Source organism: Rhinatrema bivittatum, chromosome 10, assembly GCF_901001135.1.
Source record: "Rhinatrema bivittatum chromosome 10, aRhiBiv1.1, whole genome shotgun sequence".
NCBI classification, from domain to species: Eukaryota; Metazoa; Chordata; class Amphibia; order Gymnophiona; family Rhinatrematidae; genus Rhinatrema; species Rhinatrema bivittatum.
Window position 1 is genome coordinate 74,646,485 of NC_042624.1, and position 24,054 is coordinate 74,670,538.

Consider the following 24,054-nt stretch of genomic DNA (forward strand, 5'->3'; position numbering starts at 1 on the left):
TAGGGGGGGTTAGATAGGGCGGAGGGGGGGGGGGGGGGGGTTAGGTAGAGGAAGGGAAGGGAAGGTGGGGGAAGGCGGAAGGAAAGTTCCCTCCGAGGCCGCTCCGAATTTTAATTGATACGTGCGGCTACACACGTATCTATTGAAATCCTGCGTACTTTTGTTTGCGCCTGGTGCATGAACAAAAGTACACACGCACATACTTTTATAAAATCTACCCCACAATCTTGTAAGCGTAAGCGGATGGGATGGGATGGGGGATACGGGTTATTATATACCATCTGGGAGAAGATAAGTCCTGAGACTCCCACGTACACTGTCCCCTTCACACTTCCTATTTTGTGATGTAGATCACTACTGACAGGAATCAGCACACATAAGGGCCAATGCAATATGGTGCGCTCGGCTGAGCGCACGGCTCTACAGGAGCTTGGATGCGCATCCAAAACCCCTCATGCAATAAGGGGACTAGCGCGTTAAAAATGCGCATCCAAACCAGCGTGAAGCTAATAGCGTTCATCACATGTAAATTCATGTTGATGAGGCTACTAGCTATTACCCCGATGCAAAAAACAAAACAAAACCCAAAACTTGTGCGCCAGGCACACATACTTTTACTCTCAAAAATTAACACTTGTCCCGGAGCAGGCATTAATTGTTGAGAAGCCCCAAAAGTTTACAGAAAAGCAGAAAATACTGCTTTTCTGTAGTTCCTCCGACTCAGTATCATGGCGGTATTAAGTCGGAGGAACTGAAAAAAGGGGAACCGAAAAAAAAAAAGTCTTGCCGGTGGTCAAGTTAGGAAAATGGGCGCTGGTAAAATTGAGCATCTGTTTTCCTAACCCACTGACAGCCACCTCCCCTGGGTGCCCGATGCCGAGGAGGCACTAGGGATACATAATTTTCCCTAGCGCCTCCTTTATACCGTGGCAGCCAATTTAAATATTAAATCGGGTGGCCGGGAGAGGTGGATCGGTGTGCATTAAGAGAGCGGGCGCTCAGTCATGAGCACCCATTTAACACGTGCCAATATTGCATCAGCTCGATAGTGAACTATTATTTACTAGTAAGTAAATATTAGAATAAGAAAGATTAGATAGTGAAAATATAATGTGGTTAAACCATATAACATAACATGAAGGTCTTCCAAAAGTGCGCAAATATGGCAGGTCTCTATATAAGAAGTATATGACAATATTCTGTTATGCAGATCTGTGTCATTACTCTAGGGCAGGGCTTCCCAAACCTGTCCTGGGGACCCCACAGCCAGTCGGGTTTTCAGGATATCCACAATGAGTATGCATGAGATACATTTGCATATACTGAGGCTCCATGGTATGCAAGTGTATCTCATACATATTCATCGGGGATATCCTGAAAACCCGGCTGGCTGTGGGGTCCTCAGGACAGGTTTGGGAAGCCCTGCTCTAGAATGAAACTATACAGTAAAAATTAATACACATAGCTCTGCAGGCACCTTATATCAGTGGCAACCTATGAACCCTGTTGCCTCCTGAGTACTCAGGAACTAATGTCCCCAGTCCCAGTCCCAATGTACGCATAACCACTCTTCAGGCCTTTGAAGATTGGGTTAACCCAGATATGAGAGACAAATCCGATGGTTGTTTTGCAGTGTAAGGGGGCACACTCCCTGTGCTGGCTCAGCGGTCCCCTCTTTCCCTCTGTTGAGGTGTTAGTAGCCCAAGGCATCCAATATCAGAAAGCGAGGATTTACACTACCTACTCTGCACAGAAGGGCAGTCTTGTAATTGGAAGCAAGCGTAATCAATAAGTCTGCATGCCACAGAGGCAGGGGGTTGACTCAGCACTGAAGATAGAGGGGAGGGAGAGAGAGAGAGAAGACAATAAAACAGAGACTATCATACTGCCTCTATATTGCTCTCCAGTGCAACCTCATCGTGAATATTGTGTGTAGTTCTGGGCACCACATCTCAAAAAAGATATAGCAGATTTAGAAAAGGTACAGAGAAGGGCGACCAAAATGATAAAGGGGATGGAACAATTCCCCACGGAAGAAAGGCTAAAGAGGTTAGGACTCTTTAGCTTGGAGTAAAGATGACGGAGGGGAGATACGATAGAAGTCTATAAAATAATGAGTGGAATGGAACGAGTAAACATTAATCAGTTGTTCTTTCAAAAAGTACAAAGACCAGGGACACATAATGAAGTTACTAGGTAATACATTTAAAATAAGAGAAAATATTTGTTTACTCAATGCATAATTAAGCTCTGGAATTTGATGCCAGAGGATGTGGTGAAAGCTATTAGTGTAACTGCATTTAAAAAAGGTTTGGATAAGTTCCTGGAGGAAAAGTCCATTAACCATTATTAAGGTGGAGTTGCAGAAATCCACTGCTTGTTCTCGGGATAAGCAGCTTGGAATCTATCTACACCTTCGGATCCTGCCAGGTACTTGTGACCTGGCTTGGCAATAGTTGGAAACAGGATACAGGGCTAGATGGAGTCTTGGTCTGACCCAGTAATGAGAAGTCTTATGTTCTTAAAGAAAAGCAAACTGTTATCCCCCATGTAATGAAAAGTGGTTTTTTTCCTGGATTTAGCTTGGATGTGAAACTGAGGGTTTACTTAGCTTTAGTCCTGTAGCCTGCAGATCACTCTAGCCAGCCTGGGTGCTGGGGATTTCCTGTGAAAGCCTTCCCTGTCAGGCTGCAGCCTCTCTCCTGTTTTTCCTCCACAGCTCTGGCCTCTGTCTCCTCCCTTCAGCTCTTTCAGAGGTCTCTCCAGACTTGCCAGTTCCTTTCTCCTCAGCCAGATCTGGCTCCCAACAGTCCAACAAAGTTCCACCCAGCCAGGGAGAGAGAGATTGCACCTTTTTTTTCCGGCTGAACTTTACAAACTCTTGCTTCCTGAATCAGTCAGAGTTCTGATTTGCTGTATCCAATCATGTGACCTCTAGTGTCAGCTTCAATACCTCAGCCTGAATGAGGAGGGAGGAGGGAATCTCTCTGGTTTAATCCTGTAATTCCTGGTGCTGAAGAGACAGCTGTGGCAGTAACAGTTCTTATCTTCAGTCAGGCTGTTCCCTTCAGTTTACTGTGCCCTTTTCTTATAACAGGGGACAGCCAGCAGTTTGAGAGTGCATTCCTTTATCAAACCCATGAGGCTCACTTCAGTCCCCTCACCAATATAAGATTATAGTGCCCTGCCACAAAGAAATAAAGATAGCTTTTCTTCAGAGAGTTGAAGTAGTGCAGGGGATGTCTATCCACTAGAAGCAAGCAGGAAGATTTCTCCTTGGGCCAGGAGAAACCAATTGGTGGTTGTGAGTACTGTGGAAATATCAAGTGGGACTCAGTACATTTTTTTTCCCTGGGGTTGAACAATGGAAAACCTGTGTGTGTGTGGGAGTTGAAAGTGGGGGGAAGAGCTGAGTTGCAGCAAACTGAAGAGACCTTTTTTTCATGTGAGAACAGTATTTTACAAAAAGTAATTGCTGGAACTTTTCATCAACTGTGCTTTGTTTTTGGAGTTGCATTATGACTCTGGACTTTTGTTGTATCTACTCAAATTAGGTTATCTTTTAATGTTTGGGTACTTGCCAGGTTCTTGTGACTTGGATTGGCCACTGTTGGACACAGGATGCTGGGCTTGATGACCCCCTGCTCTGACCCAGTATGGCATACCTTATGTTAAACTTTTCTTCTGTTTGGAGCACAGATTTGGAGTAGATTTTCTTTTTATGCCACCCTCTCAGTGGCCTTGCAGGAACATTCTGACCCTGATCCACTGAATCCCCCCCTCCTCACTCTACAGATCATCCACTTTGTGTGAGTGGTCCAGTACTCTGCAGGGCTGGGAAATGTGACACCCCCTCCCCAAGGAGGGGTTACAACCATAAAGTAAAATGGCGGGGGAGATGTGTTTGCAGAAAGTTGATGGAGACAAACAGGGCAATTTGCAGCCACAGGATTACTGCTATTAATACTATTTATTACATAAGTCATCTAAAGTGAAATGATGCTGCAGATGGCAAACAACATAAAAAAGCAAATTACAATAGTCAAAACCAAACTCAAGAGTACAAGAAAACTATACCGTCTTGGAAAGGTGATATGCAAGTGAAAGCAATAAAATATGACTGGTAATGAATGAGGAACCAGTGTCCCTCTGTATTTTGTTTCAAAGTGTTTTGAACATTCAACATTAAAATGATGGCCACCTGGCCTGCTAGAGATGAGTTGGATGCCCATTGAGGCTATTGACCTTGAGCAGTCCTGGGCACTCTCCTAATTATTCCACAACCTGTTTACGCTCCATCCCAATAGTTAGCCAGCCTGTTGCTAAGAGGAGAGCTGAGCTGCTGCCAGTATGTTCTGCTGGCTCTGGTACTCTTTCCCTATGAAACTCCCCAGTCTGGATAATTTCTCACGATGTAGACTTCACATGTGAATTTTCCTTCAGTAGACTTTTTTGCCTCTCCTTTCTCCTTCTTACGGTCTCTTTGATTTAGTAATTTCAGCATTTTCCGCTGATGGGAGAATAAGTGACCTCATAGCCTTTTGCATGACACCTTCAAGTCACATAGTGGCTCAGTGTCTGCCCCTGGGCTATCGGTTTGACTGTTCTCTAAGGGGGCGATGCAGTAAAATGTGCACTGAAAATGGGTGCTAGTATTGAGTGCCCGTTGCCTTAACATCCGTGCAACCACATCCCCTGGTGGTTGCCTAATGCAATATTTAAATGAGAGGTAGCATTAAAAAGGGCACACTAACGGAGAATTGTGCATCTGTAGTGCTCAATAGTTTCTTGAATTGGGTGCCCAATTGCAATAGGCACTCAATATGTGTGTCTGTTTTCATTCTGCTTCTTTTTTTGTTATAATTCATTTCAGCAACCTCAGCAAAATATTAGGTGCCCCTTGCTATGGACGTCTAAATTGTGTGACCATAAGAAAAGTGGGTTTCTTTTAATCAAATCAAAATATACATTTATTTTTCTCCACCAAAAGCAGTAAATTAAAGTGTCACGATGATACTAAGGAGGGGGACATACTTACTTATCGCAACACAGAGCCTATTTTTTAAATGTTTTTCATGAGCCCTTGACTTGCAAACTGACTTTACTCCACCTCCAAAGCTGGAATTAAATTTGCCATGTTAAAAAGTGTGCATTGGGCATCCAGTACTGGGGGTAATATCTCATGTCCTCATCCACATGCAATTTACATCTGATGGGTGCTATCGGGTTTGCATTTCTTTGGGCATGCATTTTGGACATGCTAATCTCCTTATTGCATTGTGTGCTAGTCTAGCGCGTCCAAAATGTGTACAAACCCTTGTGCTAGGCTGCGTGCACTTTATTGCATCAGTTCCTGAGTTGCTCCACTTTAAGCATTACCATATCTGACTATATCGCTCTAGGGGATTTCTCCTTCAATTTAAGTCCCATCATCTGACTCTAAAGTGAGATGAGGTATGCAATTATGGCCCATTAGTCTGTATGCTATTGATGGCTTTAACATCAGTGCTGCTCTCACAGACCTCAGAACCGTCTCATCACATTTGTAACCCTCTATTTCTAGACCGTCAGCCATATGCGTCCAGTGTATTCTTATAACTATAAGTAGGGCACATACAATGATGCTCACCCAGGTCCTTCGGGGGGAGGGGGGGTGTCGGATTCAATTGTTAAGAATTCATATATAAATGGAACCCTCCTCGCCCATTCTCAAGGCATGAACAGAAGTTTAGGATTTGTACACCTCCCACTTCCATATTCACACTAAAAGGCAGGATGATGGGTAATCACTACTCCCTGCTCATTTCTACATCACCCATTATAGCCCTGCAACCTTAGCTTGCTCTCAGATCTCTGCAACACTCCTCCCTCACACATATCTCTCACATCTCAGCCCTGCAGCCCTTCCCTGCTCGCTTCTAATGCTGCTGGGTTGTATTCGATATATCCCTGTAAGTAACTGCTGTTTTATTTAATTCTGACCTTTTATTACTGACTTGTGTTCCAGGCCTTCTGCCTTCATGAAATAGTACACATACGGAGAAGTTAAGTAAAGGTCTGAGAGATTCCCCCCTCCCCCGTCATACCTGTATTTTGTACCACGAGAAGGGAGCATGGATTTAAATCACAGGATGTTTGTGAACCTATACATACATTCCTTTATTCTCACAATAAGGAAGGGAAATAAGGCAGGAGGTAGATGAAGGCAGCCGAAGAATAAGTTAAAGCTGCGTTTCCTTTGTTCTCCCTTACTCGAGTAAGCCAACCAGCCTGCGTTTATTCAGGCCAAAGTATTCTCATCTTACCGACCAAGATGACCTTTCTGCATATGATGTAAAAGATAACTGTATATATATATGATGTATGCTTGTGTAATAGATTCAAAATAACATCATATTCAAACAACAATATTGAGTAGCTGTTACCATGTAGTCTTATATCTTCCGTGCAGAGGTAACCTCATAAAACTGTGGCGGGCTTTACTTCATTAGCCCAAATTGCCAATCGTATGCAGGTGCAGTCACAGGTAAGTCTTTGGACCATCACCAGTTGTTATAATCATCGGTTACTCTGCAGGGACCAACTTTTTTTTAAATAATTTTTTTGTGGTTTTTTCATATTTGTAATCTTTAGAAACCAGGTTATATTACCGGTATCCAGGCAGTGCAATTGTACTTTTTTGTAGCAGGATTGGAGCAGCTGCCTGGATACCGGTAATATAACCTGGTTTCTAAAGATTACAAATATGAAAATACCACAAAAAAATTATTTAAAAAAAAGTTGGTCCCTGCAGAGTAACCGATGATTATAACAACCGGTGATGGTCCAAAGACTTACCTGTGACTGCACCTGCATACGATTGGCAATTTGGGCTAACGAAGTAAAGCCCGCCACAGTTTTATGAGGTTACCTCTGCACGGAAGATATAAGACTACATGGTAACAGCTACTCAATACTTTCTGCATATGAAGCGTAAGAAGTATCATTTTTACACAACAGATGGAACACAAGGGTCTGGTATTGATCCAGTAAATGTCAGAGGTTGAGGCTATATATAATAACTTAATTCTGACCAAGCTACTTGTGCAAAGAGAGACTGTAAACTCCCCGATGGAAGACAGGAATGCTGTGATAGACAGAATACAGCCTCGTGGAAATGACTTGACCCTAGAGCATATCCGGAAAGGATGGATAAAAGTAAAAAATGCAATGGCCAGTTCTGACCATGAAAACAATCGTGCCACGTTACACTGCGCTCCCTGGGGCTTGTAACGTTGTGCAGGACAGGAAGCACAGGAAAGATTCTTGCTCATGGAGCTGTTTAAAGCACTATTAGAAGGTGCCAGAAAGGCAGGCCGGAAAATGAAGGGAGCCATTGGATCACCTCTGCATACCCGGGCATGGTGCTGAAAATTGAGACCAGAACCTGAAAGATACTTTAAATGATTCCAAGGTAAATTCCAAATAATTAGAGGAGACATAAAAACACTAAAGCAAGAATGAAAACATTGACGGCTCTTAACACAGTTCTAATCAAAGAGCAGTAAAGTCAGAGAAAGCATTACAAGCGCAGACATAAGAAGCGAGGAGAGGGCTAACAGAAATTCATCTGGAAACAAGGAAAGTGTTACAGGATCACATGACAGAAACGCAGAAGGGCTTCCCCATGTTCAGCAAAGCTCTTGAACAAACCAGAAGGGAAGTCTGGTAGCTAATGAAATCGCCACAATGAGAGCAGCAGGAGGAGGGGCTGCCCATCACCAGTGCAGCATATGCAGGAGACGATGGCAGTCTGGCCTGAATGGGACCTGAGGAACAAGGGGTTCAGAGCGCATGAGACCCAAGAGAGAAGGCAAACAGTACATGAGCCAGGAGACAGAGACGAGAAGGCAAGAGGAACACAAAGAAACAGGGGAGAAGGGCAGAAGAGAGAGAGAGGCAAGAAGGACAGGACATGGGGAGGAAGGGAAAAGTGGAATAAGGGAAGATGGAGGAACAACACATAATGAAACAGGAGGCAGAGAGAAGGACCCAGAAGCAAAGAGAAGAGGGACAGAGAGGATATGGGAAAAAAAGACACAGAAGGGAGGTGAGGAACAGATGGGCACAAGGAAAGGCTGGGATAATGAGGAAGGGGCATGGAAGGTATAAGGACAGGGGGCATACGATGGATGAAGGAGGATGGACAGAGGGGCACATGGAGGAAAAGTCAAGACCTACGCAAACGAAGAGGAGCACAATCAGAGCCAACAGAGGCATGAGAAGCTGTAGAGGGGAAGGAAGAGAGAAAAGGGGGGATGGAGAGTGGAGGAGGAGAGGAAACATCTAAGAAAGAGATGAAGCAGGGTGTTAGTGCCAGAACTCTACAGGCGCCAATGCCCTATTCCTACATGGTGTCAGAGCAAATGCTAAATAAATCCCTCTTCCTCCACACTGCTAACCTTAGGATAAGCAAACTGCTACGTACAGAGGAGAAATGGTTGGATGGGGAAAGGAAAAGGGAATTGGATTATGGGTAGACTCTGGGAAACCATTCCATTTCTGAACACTAATGTTGAATGTATGGATGAAAAGAGAAGGTAAAAGCAGGAAGCTAGGAAGGTATTCTTTCTCCATCACAGATGCATACAATGCTGTACTCCTCCCTGATGAACAGGCACACAGGTCTGTCCCAGCCTCTCCCTCCTCATGGAACAGGCAGAGCAGGTTGGAATTGCAACCTTCTCCCTATGAACCAGGATCATAAACCTCCAAACCAATAATTCTTAAATTGATATGAATTATTTTCCATAGATTAAGAGATATTGCAGGTACATAAAAGACAGATAACAAAGACACTCACTGTGGACGTACAGAATAATTTAAATGTAACCAAAAACGGACTCTGTGAAATATAGCATGAACAAAATTCAAAATTTGAAATAATGTTGACAAATTGGAAAGATGGTCAGAAATGAATGGGATGATATTCAACGAGCACCAATGTAAAGGACCACACTGGGGAAGGAAAAATCAAATGCATACGTCCAAAATAAGGAATGAATGGCTGGGCCACAGAAAAGGATCTGAGATTATGGGACATCCCACACTGAGCAGCAGTAAATTTGAGAGACGGAGATCATCCCCAGCATGCCATGGTTTACGAACGAGGTTCAATCGTGTCAAGGTATGCACAAAACCAAGCCATTTGGAGACAAACTGCCTTAGGAGATGAGTGACAGAGCACTGGCACAGAAAATCCTAACACAAAGCAGAGAAGCACATGCACAGCATGAAAGAGCAGATTCTTTCGCTCCAGTCAACACTACCAAGGCCTTTGTTGGAGAACTGTGGTAAATATGTCAAAAAGGACATGAAAAACAATGAGATAAAGTCCAGGGAAGCACAACAAAACTGGTCATCTGCCTTGATAATAGGACCTATGGTTTTATTCAGCAGAGAGAAAACAAGACTGAAGAGGACTTGATGAGGACATTCATATACAGTGTAAGAGGGCTAGAAACAGGAAGATCAGATTTTGTCTCGTCATCTTTGAATTATTTTGCGTCTCACCTGCTATTAGCTACCTGTCGAAGGAAGACCCGTGAGATAGAGGCTCTGGACACTGAAAGTGACATTCGGTTACAGGAAGATCCACTTAGAAGTAAAGGTGCCTACCTTCCAGTAGGCGTGTGTGAGCTCATTCATGGTCTGCACATAGGTGTGCATCCAATATAAAGCACCCTGTCAGAGTCCTCCTGCCTCCCCTGACATATCCGCAAACATTTGGTGTGGATAAGACACCAGACAAAAGCTTTTTAGAGAGAGAGAGAGAGAGACACGCACACACAGTGATCTTATGTGGGGTTTTTTTTCCCTTCAGATGCAGGCTAATGATAGGTTAACATGAAGAGAAAGCCTCCTTCAGCTGCCCGTCTGGGAAATAGTGCTTCCCCTGCCAAGACCCAAAGTAAAAGAAATATTTATTTTTCGGGCATAAAGCACAGACTGTTCAAGATATAAAAGTGCATTAATCCAGTTGATTTACCTTCTCAAATTCCCTCAGTGTGTGAGCCTGGAATGGGTACCCCTTTCCCTCCTGGTCACCGGGAAAAGCTGCAAACGGAAGATGGAAACAGCATCATTACAGTGGAACGAAGCAGCTCCGCCACGCACTTTGCACCACACCCTTAACTCACCAGGTCCCAAAGGGCTCTGGGAAATCCAAGGACAATCATCAACATCCACAGCTGTAATGCAGGTTTTTTCCATGAATGGAGAATTATCAAAATAATACAGTTGAATACTGGAGCCACCTACCTGATGATTTACGGTTGATTCAATGTCAAAAATACTTTAAAAAGCAATTAAAAACTTTCCTTTTTACCAAGGCCTCTGCTTAATCTAACCTTCATAATTTGAACTTCTCTTTTGCTGGTTTTAGTTTTGTTTTTAATATGATTTTAGATTTTAATTGTCATAATTTTTGTATGTATCTTGTTAGCCTCTCAGGGATTTTTTTGGGCATATAAATAAAAATAACATAACAATATGCTCACTCTCTGAGTCATGATTAATTTAAAATGTTTGCTTTTGGTGTAGAATGCTCCCAGGAATACTATAATTAAGGCTTCTGGTTTTCAGTGATTTTACTTTGGCAGTCCATGGAACCGAGAGGAGTTCTGATCGGCAGGAGGTCTGACTTCCTTTCTTGCAGCTAGCTAGCCGTCCTTGTAGCAACAACACAGCAGCCTCAGTGGTTGCTGCCACAGTTGTCAGCAATTGAAAAAAGTCACCTGCAATTCCTCTTTGGCTCAACAGATTGCCAAATTAAAATTCCTGAAAACCATAAGGCAGTAAATCACTCTCTCCCTTTCCCCCAGCTGGTCCCCCCAACACTCTCTCTCTCTCTCTTCCCCCTTCCCCTACCGTCCTATCTCTCCCCCGCCCCAGCTCATCCTCTCAGTCCTCTCTCGCCCCTCTCCAACAGGCTCTCCCCTGCACACATTCTTGCTCTCCCTGGCCACCCATTTCCCCTTCCCACACACTCCATGCTCCAGCTTGTCTCTCCCCCAATACATTGTCCTCCTCATATTCTCCCCAGTCCCTCTTCCCCCAACCCCAACCCGAATGGCTGCTATCTCGGCTATCCCACCTAAGCCTTTAGACCAGAATATTTTGAGAACAGGACAGATCCACCAAATATGGAAGACTGCTCCATCCAATACTGTTCTGAGATTTACCCCTTCATCTTTTCAAGGCTGTTAGGGGTTAAGGACCATCTACAAAGAATATTACATCCTACCTCCAGCATTCTGGAGCTTACAGAAGGGAGCGACTTTTCAATGCTTGCGGGTAGTTGCAAAGTAGACAGGTGCTTTTTGCCTGTAGATTTTGCAGCAGTTGAAAAATGTCTAGGGAAAAAGTACTAGCAGAGATTAGCCCCCTCCTTTTTCTATGGGCATTTCTTGCCTGCAAAGTAAAGTGCGTAGTTTTGAAAATGCAAAACGTATGCATGCTGTCGCCTCCCCCGCCATCTGTACTGGCTGTTCACTTAACAGGAGAGACTGGAGGTGGTGTTTAGTAAAACAGGATTCCTTTAGCATTAGCAGCTAGGAATGTGCAGTCATTTGTTTCATTTTGTTTAGTGCACAACTAAATCAAACATGCAAATATGTGATCGATTATTTATTTAAAAATATTTCTTACCACTTTTCCAATTGAAAAGGCAGCATACAATTAATTCACAAAGCCAACAATACAATTAAAAACACCACAAACAAAACAAAAGAAAAAAAAAAAAAAGCCAGGTCAACACACTACCCCTCAGACAAAATCCAACTGCCCAACCAGCTGGATGATGTTATCCTCCTACAGGGAACAACCATGACTTATGTTCCTTTTCAAATGAAAGATCATTCTTTCCAACTTTAATATCGAAGGAGTTCATTCCATAACTGAGGGTTGCAGTGATTATGCGCATATGCAATCAAATGCATGCATAAAAACCCATTTAGTGTTTATTAATATGATTTAGTGCATGTAAAAATGAAACAACGTAGAACAAAACAAAGAAAAAAAATAGACGAGAAAAACCAGATACAGCTGAAAATGTTTTGGTTGCATATGGCAGTATTATACAACAACCAGGCTCTGCCAGCTTCTCACAGTAATCCCCCTCTTTACTTCCAGGTTCATTCCCACCATGCCACCTAGTAGTGACCTTCTGTAGAACACAGCATCCAATTACAAGTTAACCGTATCATGACATCCTTGACCTTACTCTGCCTTCGAACCCATGTACCTTTCCCAGGGATAAAAGTTGTTGATCTGATCTCCACATGTACTTTTACCCAGGAAAGGGTAATTGGCTTTTGAACACCGTCCCCACAATTATCCCAGTCCCCAAATATTTTCCCATTCCCTTGGAGTTACTTCTTTTGCAATATCTTTTCCGCTTGCTCTTTTACATTTTTTTTTATCTTCAGTTTGTTTCATCAACTTTAATAGTTTGGAGATCAGATATTTAGTTCACAAATTCCTTCCTGTCTCTGCACTTTTCCCTACCTTCCCCAGATCACCACAAACCCATCCTCCCATACAACACATCAGCGTTGTCCCTTGTGACCGATTCTTTCCTCTGTGGGTTATCAGATGTATCTAACCCAAGTAGCTGCCTACCCCTTCCTCACCTCATATCACTTCTGCCTTTCTTTTTGCACGTAACCTAGGTTCCTTTCATATGTTCTTCCTTTCATCTCACCTAGATTCCTCTATGTCCTCTCCACCTCAAGCCAATGTTTTTCTCACGTGTCATCTCCACATTTCCTCTGTGACCTGTCCTTCATACTTTCCATGTACTTCCCAAATCCCGCCTCCATCTCTACTCTCAGAGCATTATACATCTTGGTGATGGGATCCCTATGTTATATTTTTAAGGTTGGATATCAAAAGTCTCCTTTCTTCTTTTCTAAATCTGGAAATATCCACATGTTTTTTTTAGGAAGTTAAAGAAATAAATTGGGTCACATTTCTGAATAAGCAACTGCTCTTAGGAAGACATTTGTCAGCTCTGGATATTAAGGAATCAAAAAAAATCCCAACAGATGTTAATTGAAGCCCTGGCCACCAGCCAATCAGATGCCTTCATCTCCCAGAAAAAATATAGTATAAGAGTCATGTGTAACCTGATGCTATAATTGATAGATGGGAATGAAAACTAACAAACTATTCCACCTTTTAACAAGACAAAAAAAGTCTTTTCATATTGGAAACAGGCAGACAAAGAAATATATAAATATATAATATATATAAATATAAATATATAAATATATATAAATATATATAACTATATAAACTAGAACAAAGGGGAAAGCCGACAGTCGCTCAGCAGCGCATGGTTCGGAGAGATGTATCTTTAAAGGATACTAATGATGCATTAGAATTAGGGCATCCCGACAGTGAGGTTCCAATAATTAGAAAAGTAGTCCAAGTGCCTGTAACTAAAAACTCACCTGAGCTAAAAAATTCTAACTTATCCCTATCAATTAAAAAGCAGAATAAAAATACAATCAAAAAACAAACTTTGAAATGTTTGTATGCTAATGCCAGAAGTCTAAGAAGTAAGATGGGAGAATTAGAATGTATAGCAGTAAATGATGACATAGACTTAATTGGCATCTCAGAGACATGGTGGAAAGAGGATAACCAATGGGACAGTGCTATACCGGGGTACAAATTATATCGCAATGACAGAGAGGAGCAGTCGGGAGGAGGTGTGGCGCTTTATGTCCGGGATGGCATAGAGTCCAACAGGATAAACATCCTGCATGAGACTAAATACAAAATTGAATCTTTATGGGTAGAAATCCCTTGTGTATCAGGGAAGACTACAGTGATAGGGGTATACTACCGTCCACCTGGTCAAGATGGTGAGATGGACAGTGAAATGCTAAGAGAAATTAGGGAAGCTAACCAATTGGTAGTGCAGTAATAATGGGAGACTTCAATTACCCCAATATAGACTGGGTAAATGTATCATCGGGTCACGCTAGAGAGATAACGTTCCTGGATGGAATAAATGATAGCTTTATGGAGCAATTGGTTCAGGAACCGACGAGAGAGGGAGCAATTTTAGATCTAATTCTCAGTGGAGCACAGGACTTGGTGAGAGAGGTAACGGTGGTGGGGCCGCTTGGCAATAGTGATCATAATATGATCAAATTTGATTTAATGACTGGAAAAGGAACAGTGTGCAAATCCAAGGCTCTCGTGCTAACTTTCAAAAGGGAAACTTTGATAAAATGAGAAAAATTGTTAGAAAAAAACTGAAAGGAGCAGCTACAAAAGTAAAAAATGTCCAAGAGGCGTGGTCATTGTTAAAAAATACCATTCTAGAAGCACAGTCCAGATGTATTCCACACATTAAGAAAGGTGGAAGAAGAAGGCAAAACGAATTACCGGCCATGGTTAAAAGGGGAGGTGAAAGAAGCTATTTTAGCCAAAAGATCTTCATTCAAAAATTGGAAGAAGGATCCAACAGAAGAAAATAGGATAAAGCATAAACATTGGCAAGTTAAATGTAAGACATTGATAAGACAGGCTAAGAGAGAATTTGAAAAGAAGTTGGCTGTAGAGGCAAAAACTCACAGTAAAAACTTTTTTAAATATATCCGAAGCAGAAAGCCTGTGAGGGAGTCAGTTGGACCGTTAGATGATCGAGGGGTTAAAGGGGCACTTAGAGAAGATAAGGCCATCGCGGAAAGATTAAATGATTTCTTTGCTTCGGTGTTTACTGCAGAGGATGTTGGGGAGGTACCCGTAATGGAGAAGGTTTTCATGGGTAATGATTCAGATGGACTGAATCAAATCACGGTGAACCTAGAAGATGTGGTAGGCCTGATTGACAAACTGAAGAGTAGTAAATCACCTGGACCGGATGGTATACACCCCAGAGTTCTGAAGGAACTAAAAAATGAAATTTCAGACCTATTAGTAAAAATTTGTAACTTATCATTAAAATCATCCATTGTACCTGAAGACTGGAGGATAGCAAATGTAACCCCAATATTTAAAAAGGGCTCCAGGGGCGATCCGGGAAACTACAGACCGGTTAGCCTGACTTCAGTGCCAGGAAAAATAGTGGAAAGTGTTCTAAACATCAAAATCACAGAACATATAGAAAGACATGGTTTAATGGAACAAAGCCAGCATGGCTTTACCCAGGGCAAGTCTTGCCTCACAAATCTGCTTCACTTTTTTGAAGGAGTTAATAAACATGTGGATAAAGGTGAACCGGTAGATATAGTATACTTGGATTTTCAGAAGGCGTTTGACAAAGTTCCTCATGAGAGGCTTCTAGGAAAAGTAAAAAGTCATGGGATAGGTGGCGATGTCCTTTCGTGGATTGCAAACTGGCTAAAAGACAGGAAACAGAGAGTAGGATTAAATGGGCAATTTTCTCAGTGGAAGGGAGTGGACAGTGGAGTGCCTCAGGGATCTGTATTGGGACCCTTACTGTTCAATATATTTATAAATGATCTGGAAAGAAATACGACGAGTGAGATAATCAAATTTGCAGATGACACAAAATTGTGCAGAGTAGTTAAATCACAAGCAGATTGTGATAATTGCAGGAAGACCTTGTGAGACTGGAAAATTGGGCATCCAAATGGCAGATGAAATTTAATGTGGATAAGTGCAAGGTGATGCATATAGGGAAAAATAACCCATGCTATAATTACACGATGTTGGGTTCCATATTAGGTGCTACAACCCAAGAAAGAGATCTAGGTGTCATAGTGGATAACACATTGAAATCGTCGGTTCAGTGTGCTGCGGCAGTCAAAAAAGCAAACAGAATGTTGGGAATTATTAGAAAAGGAATGATGAATAAAACGGAAAATGTCATAATGCCTCTGTATCGCTTCATGGTGAGACCGCACCTTGAATACTGTGTACAATTCTGGTCGCCGCATCTCAAAAAAGATATAATTGCGATGGAGAAGGTACAGAGAAGGGCTACCAAAATGATAAGGGGAATGGAACAACTCCCCTATGAGGAAAGACTAAAGAGGTTAGGACTTTTCAGCTTGGAGAAGAGACGACTGAGGGGGGATATGATAGAGGTGTTTAAAAATCATGAGAGGTCTAGAACGGGTAGATGTGAATCGGTTATTTACTCTTTCGGATAGTAGAAGGACTAGGGGACACTCCATGAAGTTAGCATGGGGCACATTTAAAACTAATCGGAGAAAGTTCTTTTTTACTCAACGCACAATTAAACTCTGGAATTTGTTGCCAGAGAATGTGGTTCGTGCAGTTAGTATAGCTGTGTTTAAAAAAGGATTGGATAAGTTCTTGGAGGAGAAGTCCATTACCTGCTATTAAGTTCACTTAGAGAATAGCCACTGCCATTAGCAATGGTTACATGGAATAGATTTAGTTTTTGGGTACTTGCCAGGTTCTTATGGCCTGGATTGGCCACTGTTGGAAACAGGATGCTGGGCTTGATGGACCCTTGGTCTGACCCAGTATGGCATTTTCTTATGTTCTTATGTTCTGTGGGGGAGCCCTTCCCCCTATCCCAGATATATGTGTAAAATGTCTCCGGGAGCATGCTTATCCTAACACATAAAGATGTGTGGAGTGTCACTGGGAGAGCCTTTCCCTATCCCACACAGATGTGTGAAACATCACCGACAGATTAATAAAGTAACACTGGTTTGAAGAATTTCTGCTACATTTTGCAGAAGAGAAGGGTCCCTGCCAGACTGCACTCACCAATGACGTGACTGCTCCCGGCCGCTGTTGTTCCTTCTGTGCAGTCCCTGTAGAAAGAAAAGACAGGCATATTATTTGGTCCTCACAATCGTGAGCAGCTTGAGCTTCCATCTGTAAAATCAGTCAAGATACAGAGTAAAAGAAATCAAGTTTTTTTCTTGATCATCCCTAAACTTTGGAATGGTTTAGCAAGGAGGTAAGGGTAATGACTGAGTTGTTGGCTTTCTGAAAGCTGTATAAACAATTGTTTAAGGAGATGTTCAGAGTACAGAAAGAAATAAGGAGCTTTGCTATTTTTAAATATTTTATCAATGTTTAGGAAATTGTTAAATTATATATTGGGGGATGTGTGCCAAAGAAGTATCTGTCACTGGTGCCAAATACTCTAGAAACACCTCTGAATACATATAGTTCTGGTTGAATGATATATCTTCTGCTGTGAAATAGAAAGTTGACTTTGGTCAGATATGGTTATTTGGAACAACTAATCACAGCCTCATCCAGTGGCCTAAATGTGTTTTTGAAGCACAGATCCTGGCTCCCTATGCTTTTGAGAACACAGTCATATTATATTAATTATTCTATTGTGCCATGAGCCAATTTGCATATTTAATTAATGGCTATTCGTACAGAAATGTGCTTTGTATGCAACATGTAATAGGAAATGTAGTCCACTAGAAATGCTATTACAAAGGCAACAAATCTATATGTTAGAAATATAAACAAAAGTTAAAGGAATAAGAAACTGATCTGGTTCTCAAAGGAGGTGGCTGAAAAAATAAAGGCAAAAAGAACAGCATTCAAGAAGTATAAAGGATCCCAAAAGAGGAAGACAGAAGAATACCTGGTGAAGCTGAAGGAGATGAAGAAAGAAATCAGGAAAGCAAAAGACCAAGTGGAAGAAAAGATTGCCAAAGAGTTGAGGTGAGATGACAAGACATTTTTCAGATATATCAGAGAAAGGGGGAAGGCCCAAAGTGGTATAGTGAAAAGGAAAGGGGACAAAGAGCAATGTGTGGAGAGAGATGATGAAATGGCGGCAATATTAAACAATATAAGTTGAGTGCTACAGGGATCGGTTTTGTTCAATATTTTTGAGAGCAATATTGCGGAAGGGCTAGAAGGTAGTCTATTTGTGGATAATACTAAGTTCTGCAACAGAGTCAACACACCTGAAAGAGTAGAGTGAATGAAAAGCAATTTAAGAAAGCCTGAACACTGGTTGAGGATTTGGAAGCTGGGAATCAATGCCGAGACAAGCATCTGGGGTGCAGTCATCCAAAAGAGCTGATGGGAGGGGGCATGGAAGACTGATGTGCATGGATCAAAAGAGGGACCTTGAGGTGATAGTCTGACGATCTGAAGGCAGTGAAGCAATGTGACAAGGCGATAGCGAAAGCCAGAATTATGCTGGGCTGCTTAGAGAGAGGAATAACCAGTAAGAAAAAGGAGATAATAATCCCCTTGAACAGGTCCTTGGTGAGGCGTCAACTGGAGTACTGTGTTCAGTTCTGGAGATCATATCTGAAAAGGGACAGAGATAGGTTGGAGGCAGTCCAGAGAAGGGTGACCAAAATGGTAGGGAGATCTCCATCAAATGACTTATGAGGTTGACGAGTTATTATTATCATCAATATTATTATTGTTTATGTAATATTCAAGTTGTATTTATATTTAAGTTAAACTGTATTTATACTTATATTTAAGTTGTATTTATAGTTATATTTATATGTGATATGTTAAGAAAATATATGTTAAGAAACGCTGTTTAATGTAACGCCTTTATTGCGACAGTTAATGTTCTATGTAAACCGACCTGATTCGATACTTGTATTGAGAATGTCGGTATATAAAAATCCGAAATAAATAAATAAATAAATGAGGTGAGGTTGAAGGACCTAAATATGTATACCCTGGAGGAGATGAGGTGCAGGGGAGATATCATACAGACCTTCAGATACCAGAAAGGTTTTAATGATGCATGAACTCTAAACAATTTCTGCTGAAAAGAAATCAGTAGAACTAGGGGGTCATGTAATTAAACTATAGTGGGGGATGACTGAAAACCAATGTCAGGTGGATGCCTGGAATGCCCCTCCAGAGGATGTAGTAAAGACAGACAGTGAAAGAATTCAAAGGGACAAGGGATAAACACTGTGGATCCCTAAAGGCTAGAGGATGGAAATGAAGAAAAGGATGCATGGGGGTAGCTTGCTGGAGCAGCAGTTACAATCCCTAACAGAAAACATGGAGATTACTACCCTTAACTAATAAGGCCTGATGCTTTTGATTCTACTGCAACATTGCTCTCCACAACATTGATAGGGAGAAAGGGGGAATTGGATTCAGATGACAACCAATGAGGGCCCTTGACCTTTACAGTCTAGGGTACTGATAAGCATGGGGATAAGCTGCGTAGAGCTGCAGTTGCTACTCTTAACCAATAAGCCTTGATGTTTTTGACACAACTGCAACATTGCTTTTGATTCAATAGCAGGGGAAGGGAGTGGGGGTGGGAGGGGAATTGGATTCAGATGACAACCAACATGGGCTCTGACTTTTAGGGTCTGGGATACTGATAAGCAGACATAAGGGAAAAGCACTAAAAGCTGTGTTGAAGCTAATCAATTACTGAAGGACTGAGAGGTCAGAATGAAACCACTTAGCTACCATTAACAGCTTTCTCTTCCCTGAACTGTGGGACAGAAAGTGCTCCCTAAATATCCAGAGTTCAGGCAGCTGTTTTCGGGACAGACACTGATTGTTGGTGGAAAGGCATTATATCAAAAACAATAAACTAAACCAAACATCTGGAACAGTTTCTCACTCTTTCACTATCCTCTGCTGACAGTGATCTGGAGGGAGACAACCCATCTGACCTCAGATTGTTGTACCAAACAATTGAATGGACTCTTTGTATCATGGGTGTAGCCCTACTCCTAACCTGGCGAGTCTGGGAGGCTCCTATCTCTAGAGCTCATTGCCAGTTCCTTCCCAGACAGGTTCCATGTCTTTGTTTGATTTCCATTCATTTAGGTTGCATGGTATGTTCAACCACTGGCTAAGGTTAAGCATGCCCCACTCCTTCTCTGACACTAGTCTTTGTGCTAGTGCCTTCTAGTGGTCTTTGTGTAAAGGTGAGGGAAGACTCCTGAGAGAGTGTCTAGGATTGTAGAGTGAGCAGAATCTGCAATGCTGTTTAAGAAGTGTAGCTTCTGAGACAGGTCCTCCCAAACCTGTCCTGGGGACCCAACAGCCAGTTGGGTTTTCAGGCTATCTACAATGAATATGCATGGGATATATTTGCTTGCATGGAGCCTGAGTAAATACACATTTTCCTCATGCATATTCATTGTGGATAGCCTGAAAACCCAACTGGCAGTGGGAGCACCAGGACAGGTTGACTCTGTGAAGCCCTGAGAGAGAGGTAGCAGCAGTCAGCTCTTGTTGGAAGAAGGAATCTGCTCCCAAGATCATGCACCAGGTAGAAGCTTAACTACTAGTACTATTAAACATCTGCATAGCACTGGAAGGTAAACGCGGTGCTGTACAGTCCCTTCATTATGGAGCTTACAATAAGAGGGTAGAGGTAGCTTAATTGGTGCACAGGGACCAATTTAACTAACTGTGAAAAGGCTGTAGGAAATAAGACTATACCCCACCAACAAGCTATAAAAGAATAACAGAAAGTGGGTAGGTGAGGGGCAGCGAAGATGAGATTTAAAGCAAATCAAAATGCCAATGACTGCGGTATAGCTACTCATTTTTTGTTTATTTCTATATTAATCTTTAGGTTTGTAATGTTTTAATGTATATTTTATTTTTGTTTTATCTTTTATTTTGATTTTACTTTCAATTTAGTTATAGGCAGATGATAAATACTTATATAAATAAATAAACAATAAATAAATAATAATCAAATGGATAAGTTACCAGGGATGTTCAGTGGGTTAAATGTTCCACTGAATATCCCTGATTAACGTTATCCAGCTATCTTTAGCCAGATAACTTTAAACCTAACCGACCATCTTTGAATATCGCTGGTTAGGTTGAGAGTTATCCAGATAACTTTAAGCTTATAAGGCTATATTCCAAGAATACAGCTGCAGAAGCACCAACCTGAATTAAACAAAAAAAACGCCAAGTCCGGGCCAGCAGCCAGAGCTCCCCTTTGCCCCAAGTATTTTTTAAAAATTGACCCGAGGGGGTCTGTGCCCCCCCCCCATGCCTTAAACTCCCTGAAATGTGTTTAAAAATGTCAGTCCGCTAGGCCCAAGTAGGCGAGCCATGCCCCTCCCCCCCCTCACTCGGCAATTCAAATGTTTCCCCATGTAAGGTAGCCCCCTGCTCTCATCCTCAAGCCAACGCCATCCCTGCCTCTGCCATCAGCACTTCCCAAATGGCGAAGGCGGCCGGGGCAGCGGGGCAGCACACAGCACTCCCAGCAGCATCAGCTGCACCTTGCACCACCGACACTGTGTCAAGGCGGAACTGACACCACCAGAACACACTGGTACCACAGCCCCGACTACCTTACAAGAGGAAACTTTTGAATTGCCCAGGGAGGGGCATGGCTAGCTCACTGTTTTTTTAAACACATTTCGGAGAGCTTGTGAGGTGCGGGCCTACCAGCCTGATTTTAAAATCTGTTCGGGGGGGGGGGGGGGGGGGGGGGGGGGAGGGGTAAGCTTAAAGTTATCCGGGGACACATCAGCAGATAACTTTAAATCTGCTCCTGGGTCTGGCTGGAGTTAGCTGAGAAACTTAATCAGCTTAGCCAAATACATGTCCCAGAACACCACCACAACACCGTTTACCTTATTCAGCTAAATTTTAGCTGAGTAAGTGGCAAAAAGTTTCAAAAGTCAGCATGTAGCTGGATAACTTGCATTGCTTTTGAATATTGACCTCCAAATGCTTCCTCTTTCAGCATGCTTAAATCAGAAATTAGACGCCCAGACAACAAACTCCGAAACATTAAACATTAAAACTCTGCAGCAAACCGAATCAAGAAATACACACCCATTTCAAAACCAAATTAGTAAGGGGGGTCTTAGCTGAACAGGCTCTGCAAGGGCAGGCTTGCTCCCAGAGCAAAAAGTTGATACCTTTTAAAGAATGCGCTTTTCCGGCTGAAAGCTGCTTTGTGTGGGGAAGACGTTCACAAATACGTTAAATAAACAAATTAAAAAATGATCGCATAATGTAAAAAAAATGAATTAAATAAAAAATGTACACTCCCCAAAGTAAACCAAATGTCTCCTCTATCCGTATGCTTAAATTGCACGTACGGCACCCAGCCAAACAACCAGCACTCTGGTACTGCGGGGGAGGATCACGAGACCCAGGCAAGGGCAGCCATATCCATGTCTGCATCCAGCGGTGAGAGTACAGTGGGACCCTCCCAGCAGAATAGAAACAGGAGTAAACGGTCACCCTGGACCCAGGGATCTTGGGTGTGAACTGAAACCCAAAAGGGACAGCCTCACAGGGAGAAAGGAAATCAACCTGTAGCTGAAAGATCCCCCCCCAATACTGTCTCTTGTGGTGGTTACAGAGTGGGATCGAGCAAGCTGGCCAAAAGTCCCTGGGGGTCCAGCGGGGGTCCGGAAAACGATCTCCTGCCGCGAATCGTTTTCCGTACGGAAAATGGTGCCGGCAGGAGATCGACTGCAGGAGGTCGTTCAGCGGCGGTCCGGAACCCCCGCTTAAATCGTCAAAAAACGATTCACATCCCTATCCAATTCTTTATTACAGTCCAGCTGTTCTACCCTATAAATAAAGTCAGATTAGTTAGGGCACCGCAGCAGCTGAGGACATCCACAATTATTTGAACGCAGGACCTGAAGCTGTAATGTTCTACGCAGAGAAGATTTCCACCTATACAGCGAGGTTATTCTACATGCAGACCACGGTACCATCTGATAGGCCAACTGACTGAAGAATCCTAAAATCCTTCCTGGTATATGATAAATGGATAAATTGTGCGTCCCTAGTGCATCCATGGTATCGAACGCCCAGAGAAAAGACTGTTTCCTAACCTGTGCACAGCCACGGGTTAGGAAAATGGATGCTCGTAAATTGAGCTTCCCTTTTTCTAACCTGACCGCTGTTAAGATTTTTTTTTTCCATGTTGCAGCTTTCTGTACTTCCTCCTGCTTAGGATCGCAATGATATTAAGTAAGAGGAATCACAGAAAAGCTGTATTTTTTGTTTTCTGGAAAACAACCAAGATTAGACGGCTTCTTAGGCTTCTTAGACCGCCTACCTTCGTGTTTTTTGGGCCCCTCCTTTTTTTGTTTTTTGAGCATGGTGTTAATATTGAGGATTAAAATGTGTGCGTCGGTGCACATTTTTTTTTACATCGAAGGTACTACCTAATAGCCTCATCAACATGGCACTTTCATGTGATGAGTGCTTGTAGCCAATGAGTGCTATTAGCTACACGCCAATAGCACTCATTGGCTACACGCCAGCATGAACGCACATTTCGGATGTGCTAATCCCGATATTGCATTGGGCACACGTCTAGCGCATTTGAAACGCATGTACAACTGCGCGTTGGGCGATGTGCTAAGCTTGGCTCCCGACATTGCATCGGCCCCCAAAGGCTGTTGTTCGGGGTGGGCCCCATCACTCTTCGTTTGCTGGCGGGGTCTGCATCCGTGCCAGTGGGTGTTTTGCGCAGCTGAGCCAGGCGGCGCTGTGGTGGGAACCTCACCGGCATGTCAATAAATTGCACTGCTGAACTTGCTTCCTGCCAGCAGTAACTCTCTAGGGTGGGGAAATGAAGCGGTCGCTGCAGGGGGTAGTTTGAGGGGCACTTGCTGCCACCCCAAAAGATTGCTGCCTGAGGCGACTGCCTAACCCTGCCTAATGACAGAGTGTCCCTATGCAGACCACTTCAGTGTCTGCACAGGGGGAGAATGAGCTTTGCGAACCCACCGCTTCTTGGCAGAGCCATAGCCAGGCAATGTAGCGCCTATGGCCAAGTGAAAAACTGTGCCCTCGCCCATTACACAGCACATGACACCACAAGTTGGGAGACTCTGTTAAATGTTGGTACAGCAATGCCCAAGCCCAGTGCCCCAGGAAAACCTTACAGCCTTGCACCCCAAGCCCATCACACCCTCCTCACATATGGTTAAAAATGCGTTTATAATAACAGGTTTTACATGAAAAATGGTATTCAAAGCACAGCCTTCTGAGGTAAAAATATCACTTACATTATGTATATTATATTTACATGCACTGATGTGGTGCCAACCAGAAAATCCTGCTAAAAAGCAAGAG

The 24,054-nt window shown here is 42.8% G+C and overlaps 1 protein-coding gene across 1 annotated transcript in view; it reads right to left on the reverse strand.

The window, feature by feature from the left end:
• PDE4DIP (phosphodiesterase 4D interacting protein) overlaps positions 1-24,054 on the reverse strand; it is a 237,109-nt gene that overhangs the window by 204,924 nt on the left and 8,131 nt on the right. Inside the window, exons 2-3 of the mRNA XM_029618266.1 lie at positions 16,762-16,808; positions 10,028-10,095 (exon numbers count right to left, since the gene is read on the reverse strand). Coding sequence (XP_029474126.1) covers positions 10,028-10,095; positions 16,762-16,808 — 115 coding nt within the window. The remainder of the gene's footprint in view (positions 1-10,027; positions 10,096-16,761; positions 16,809-24,054) is intronic.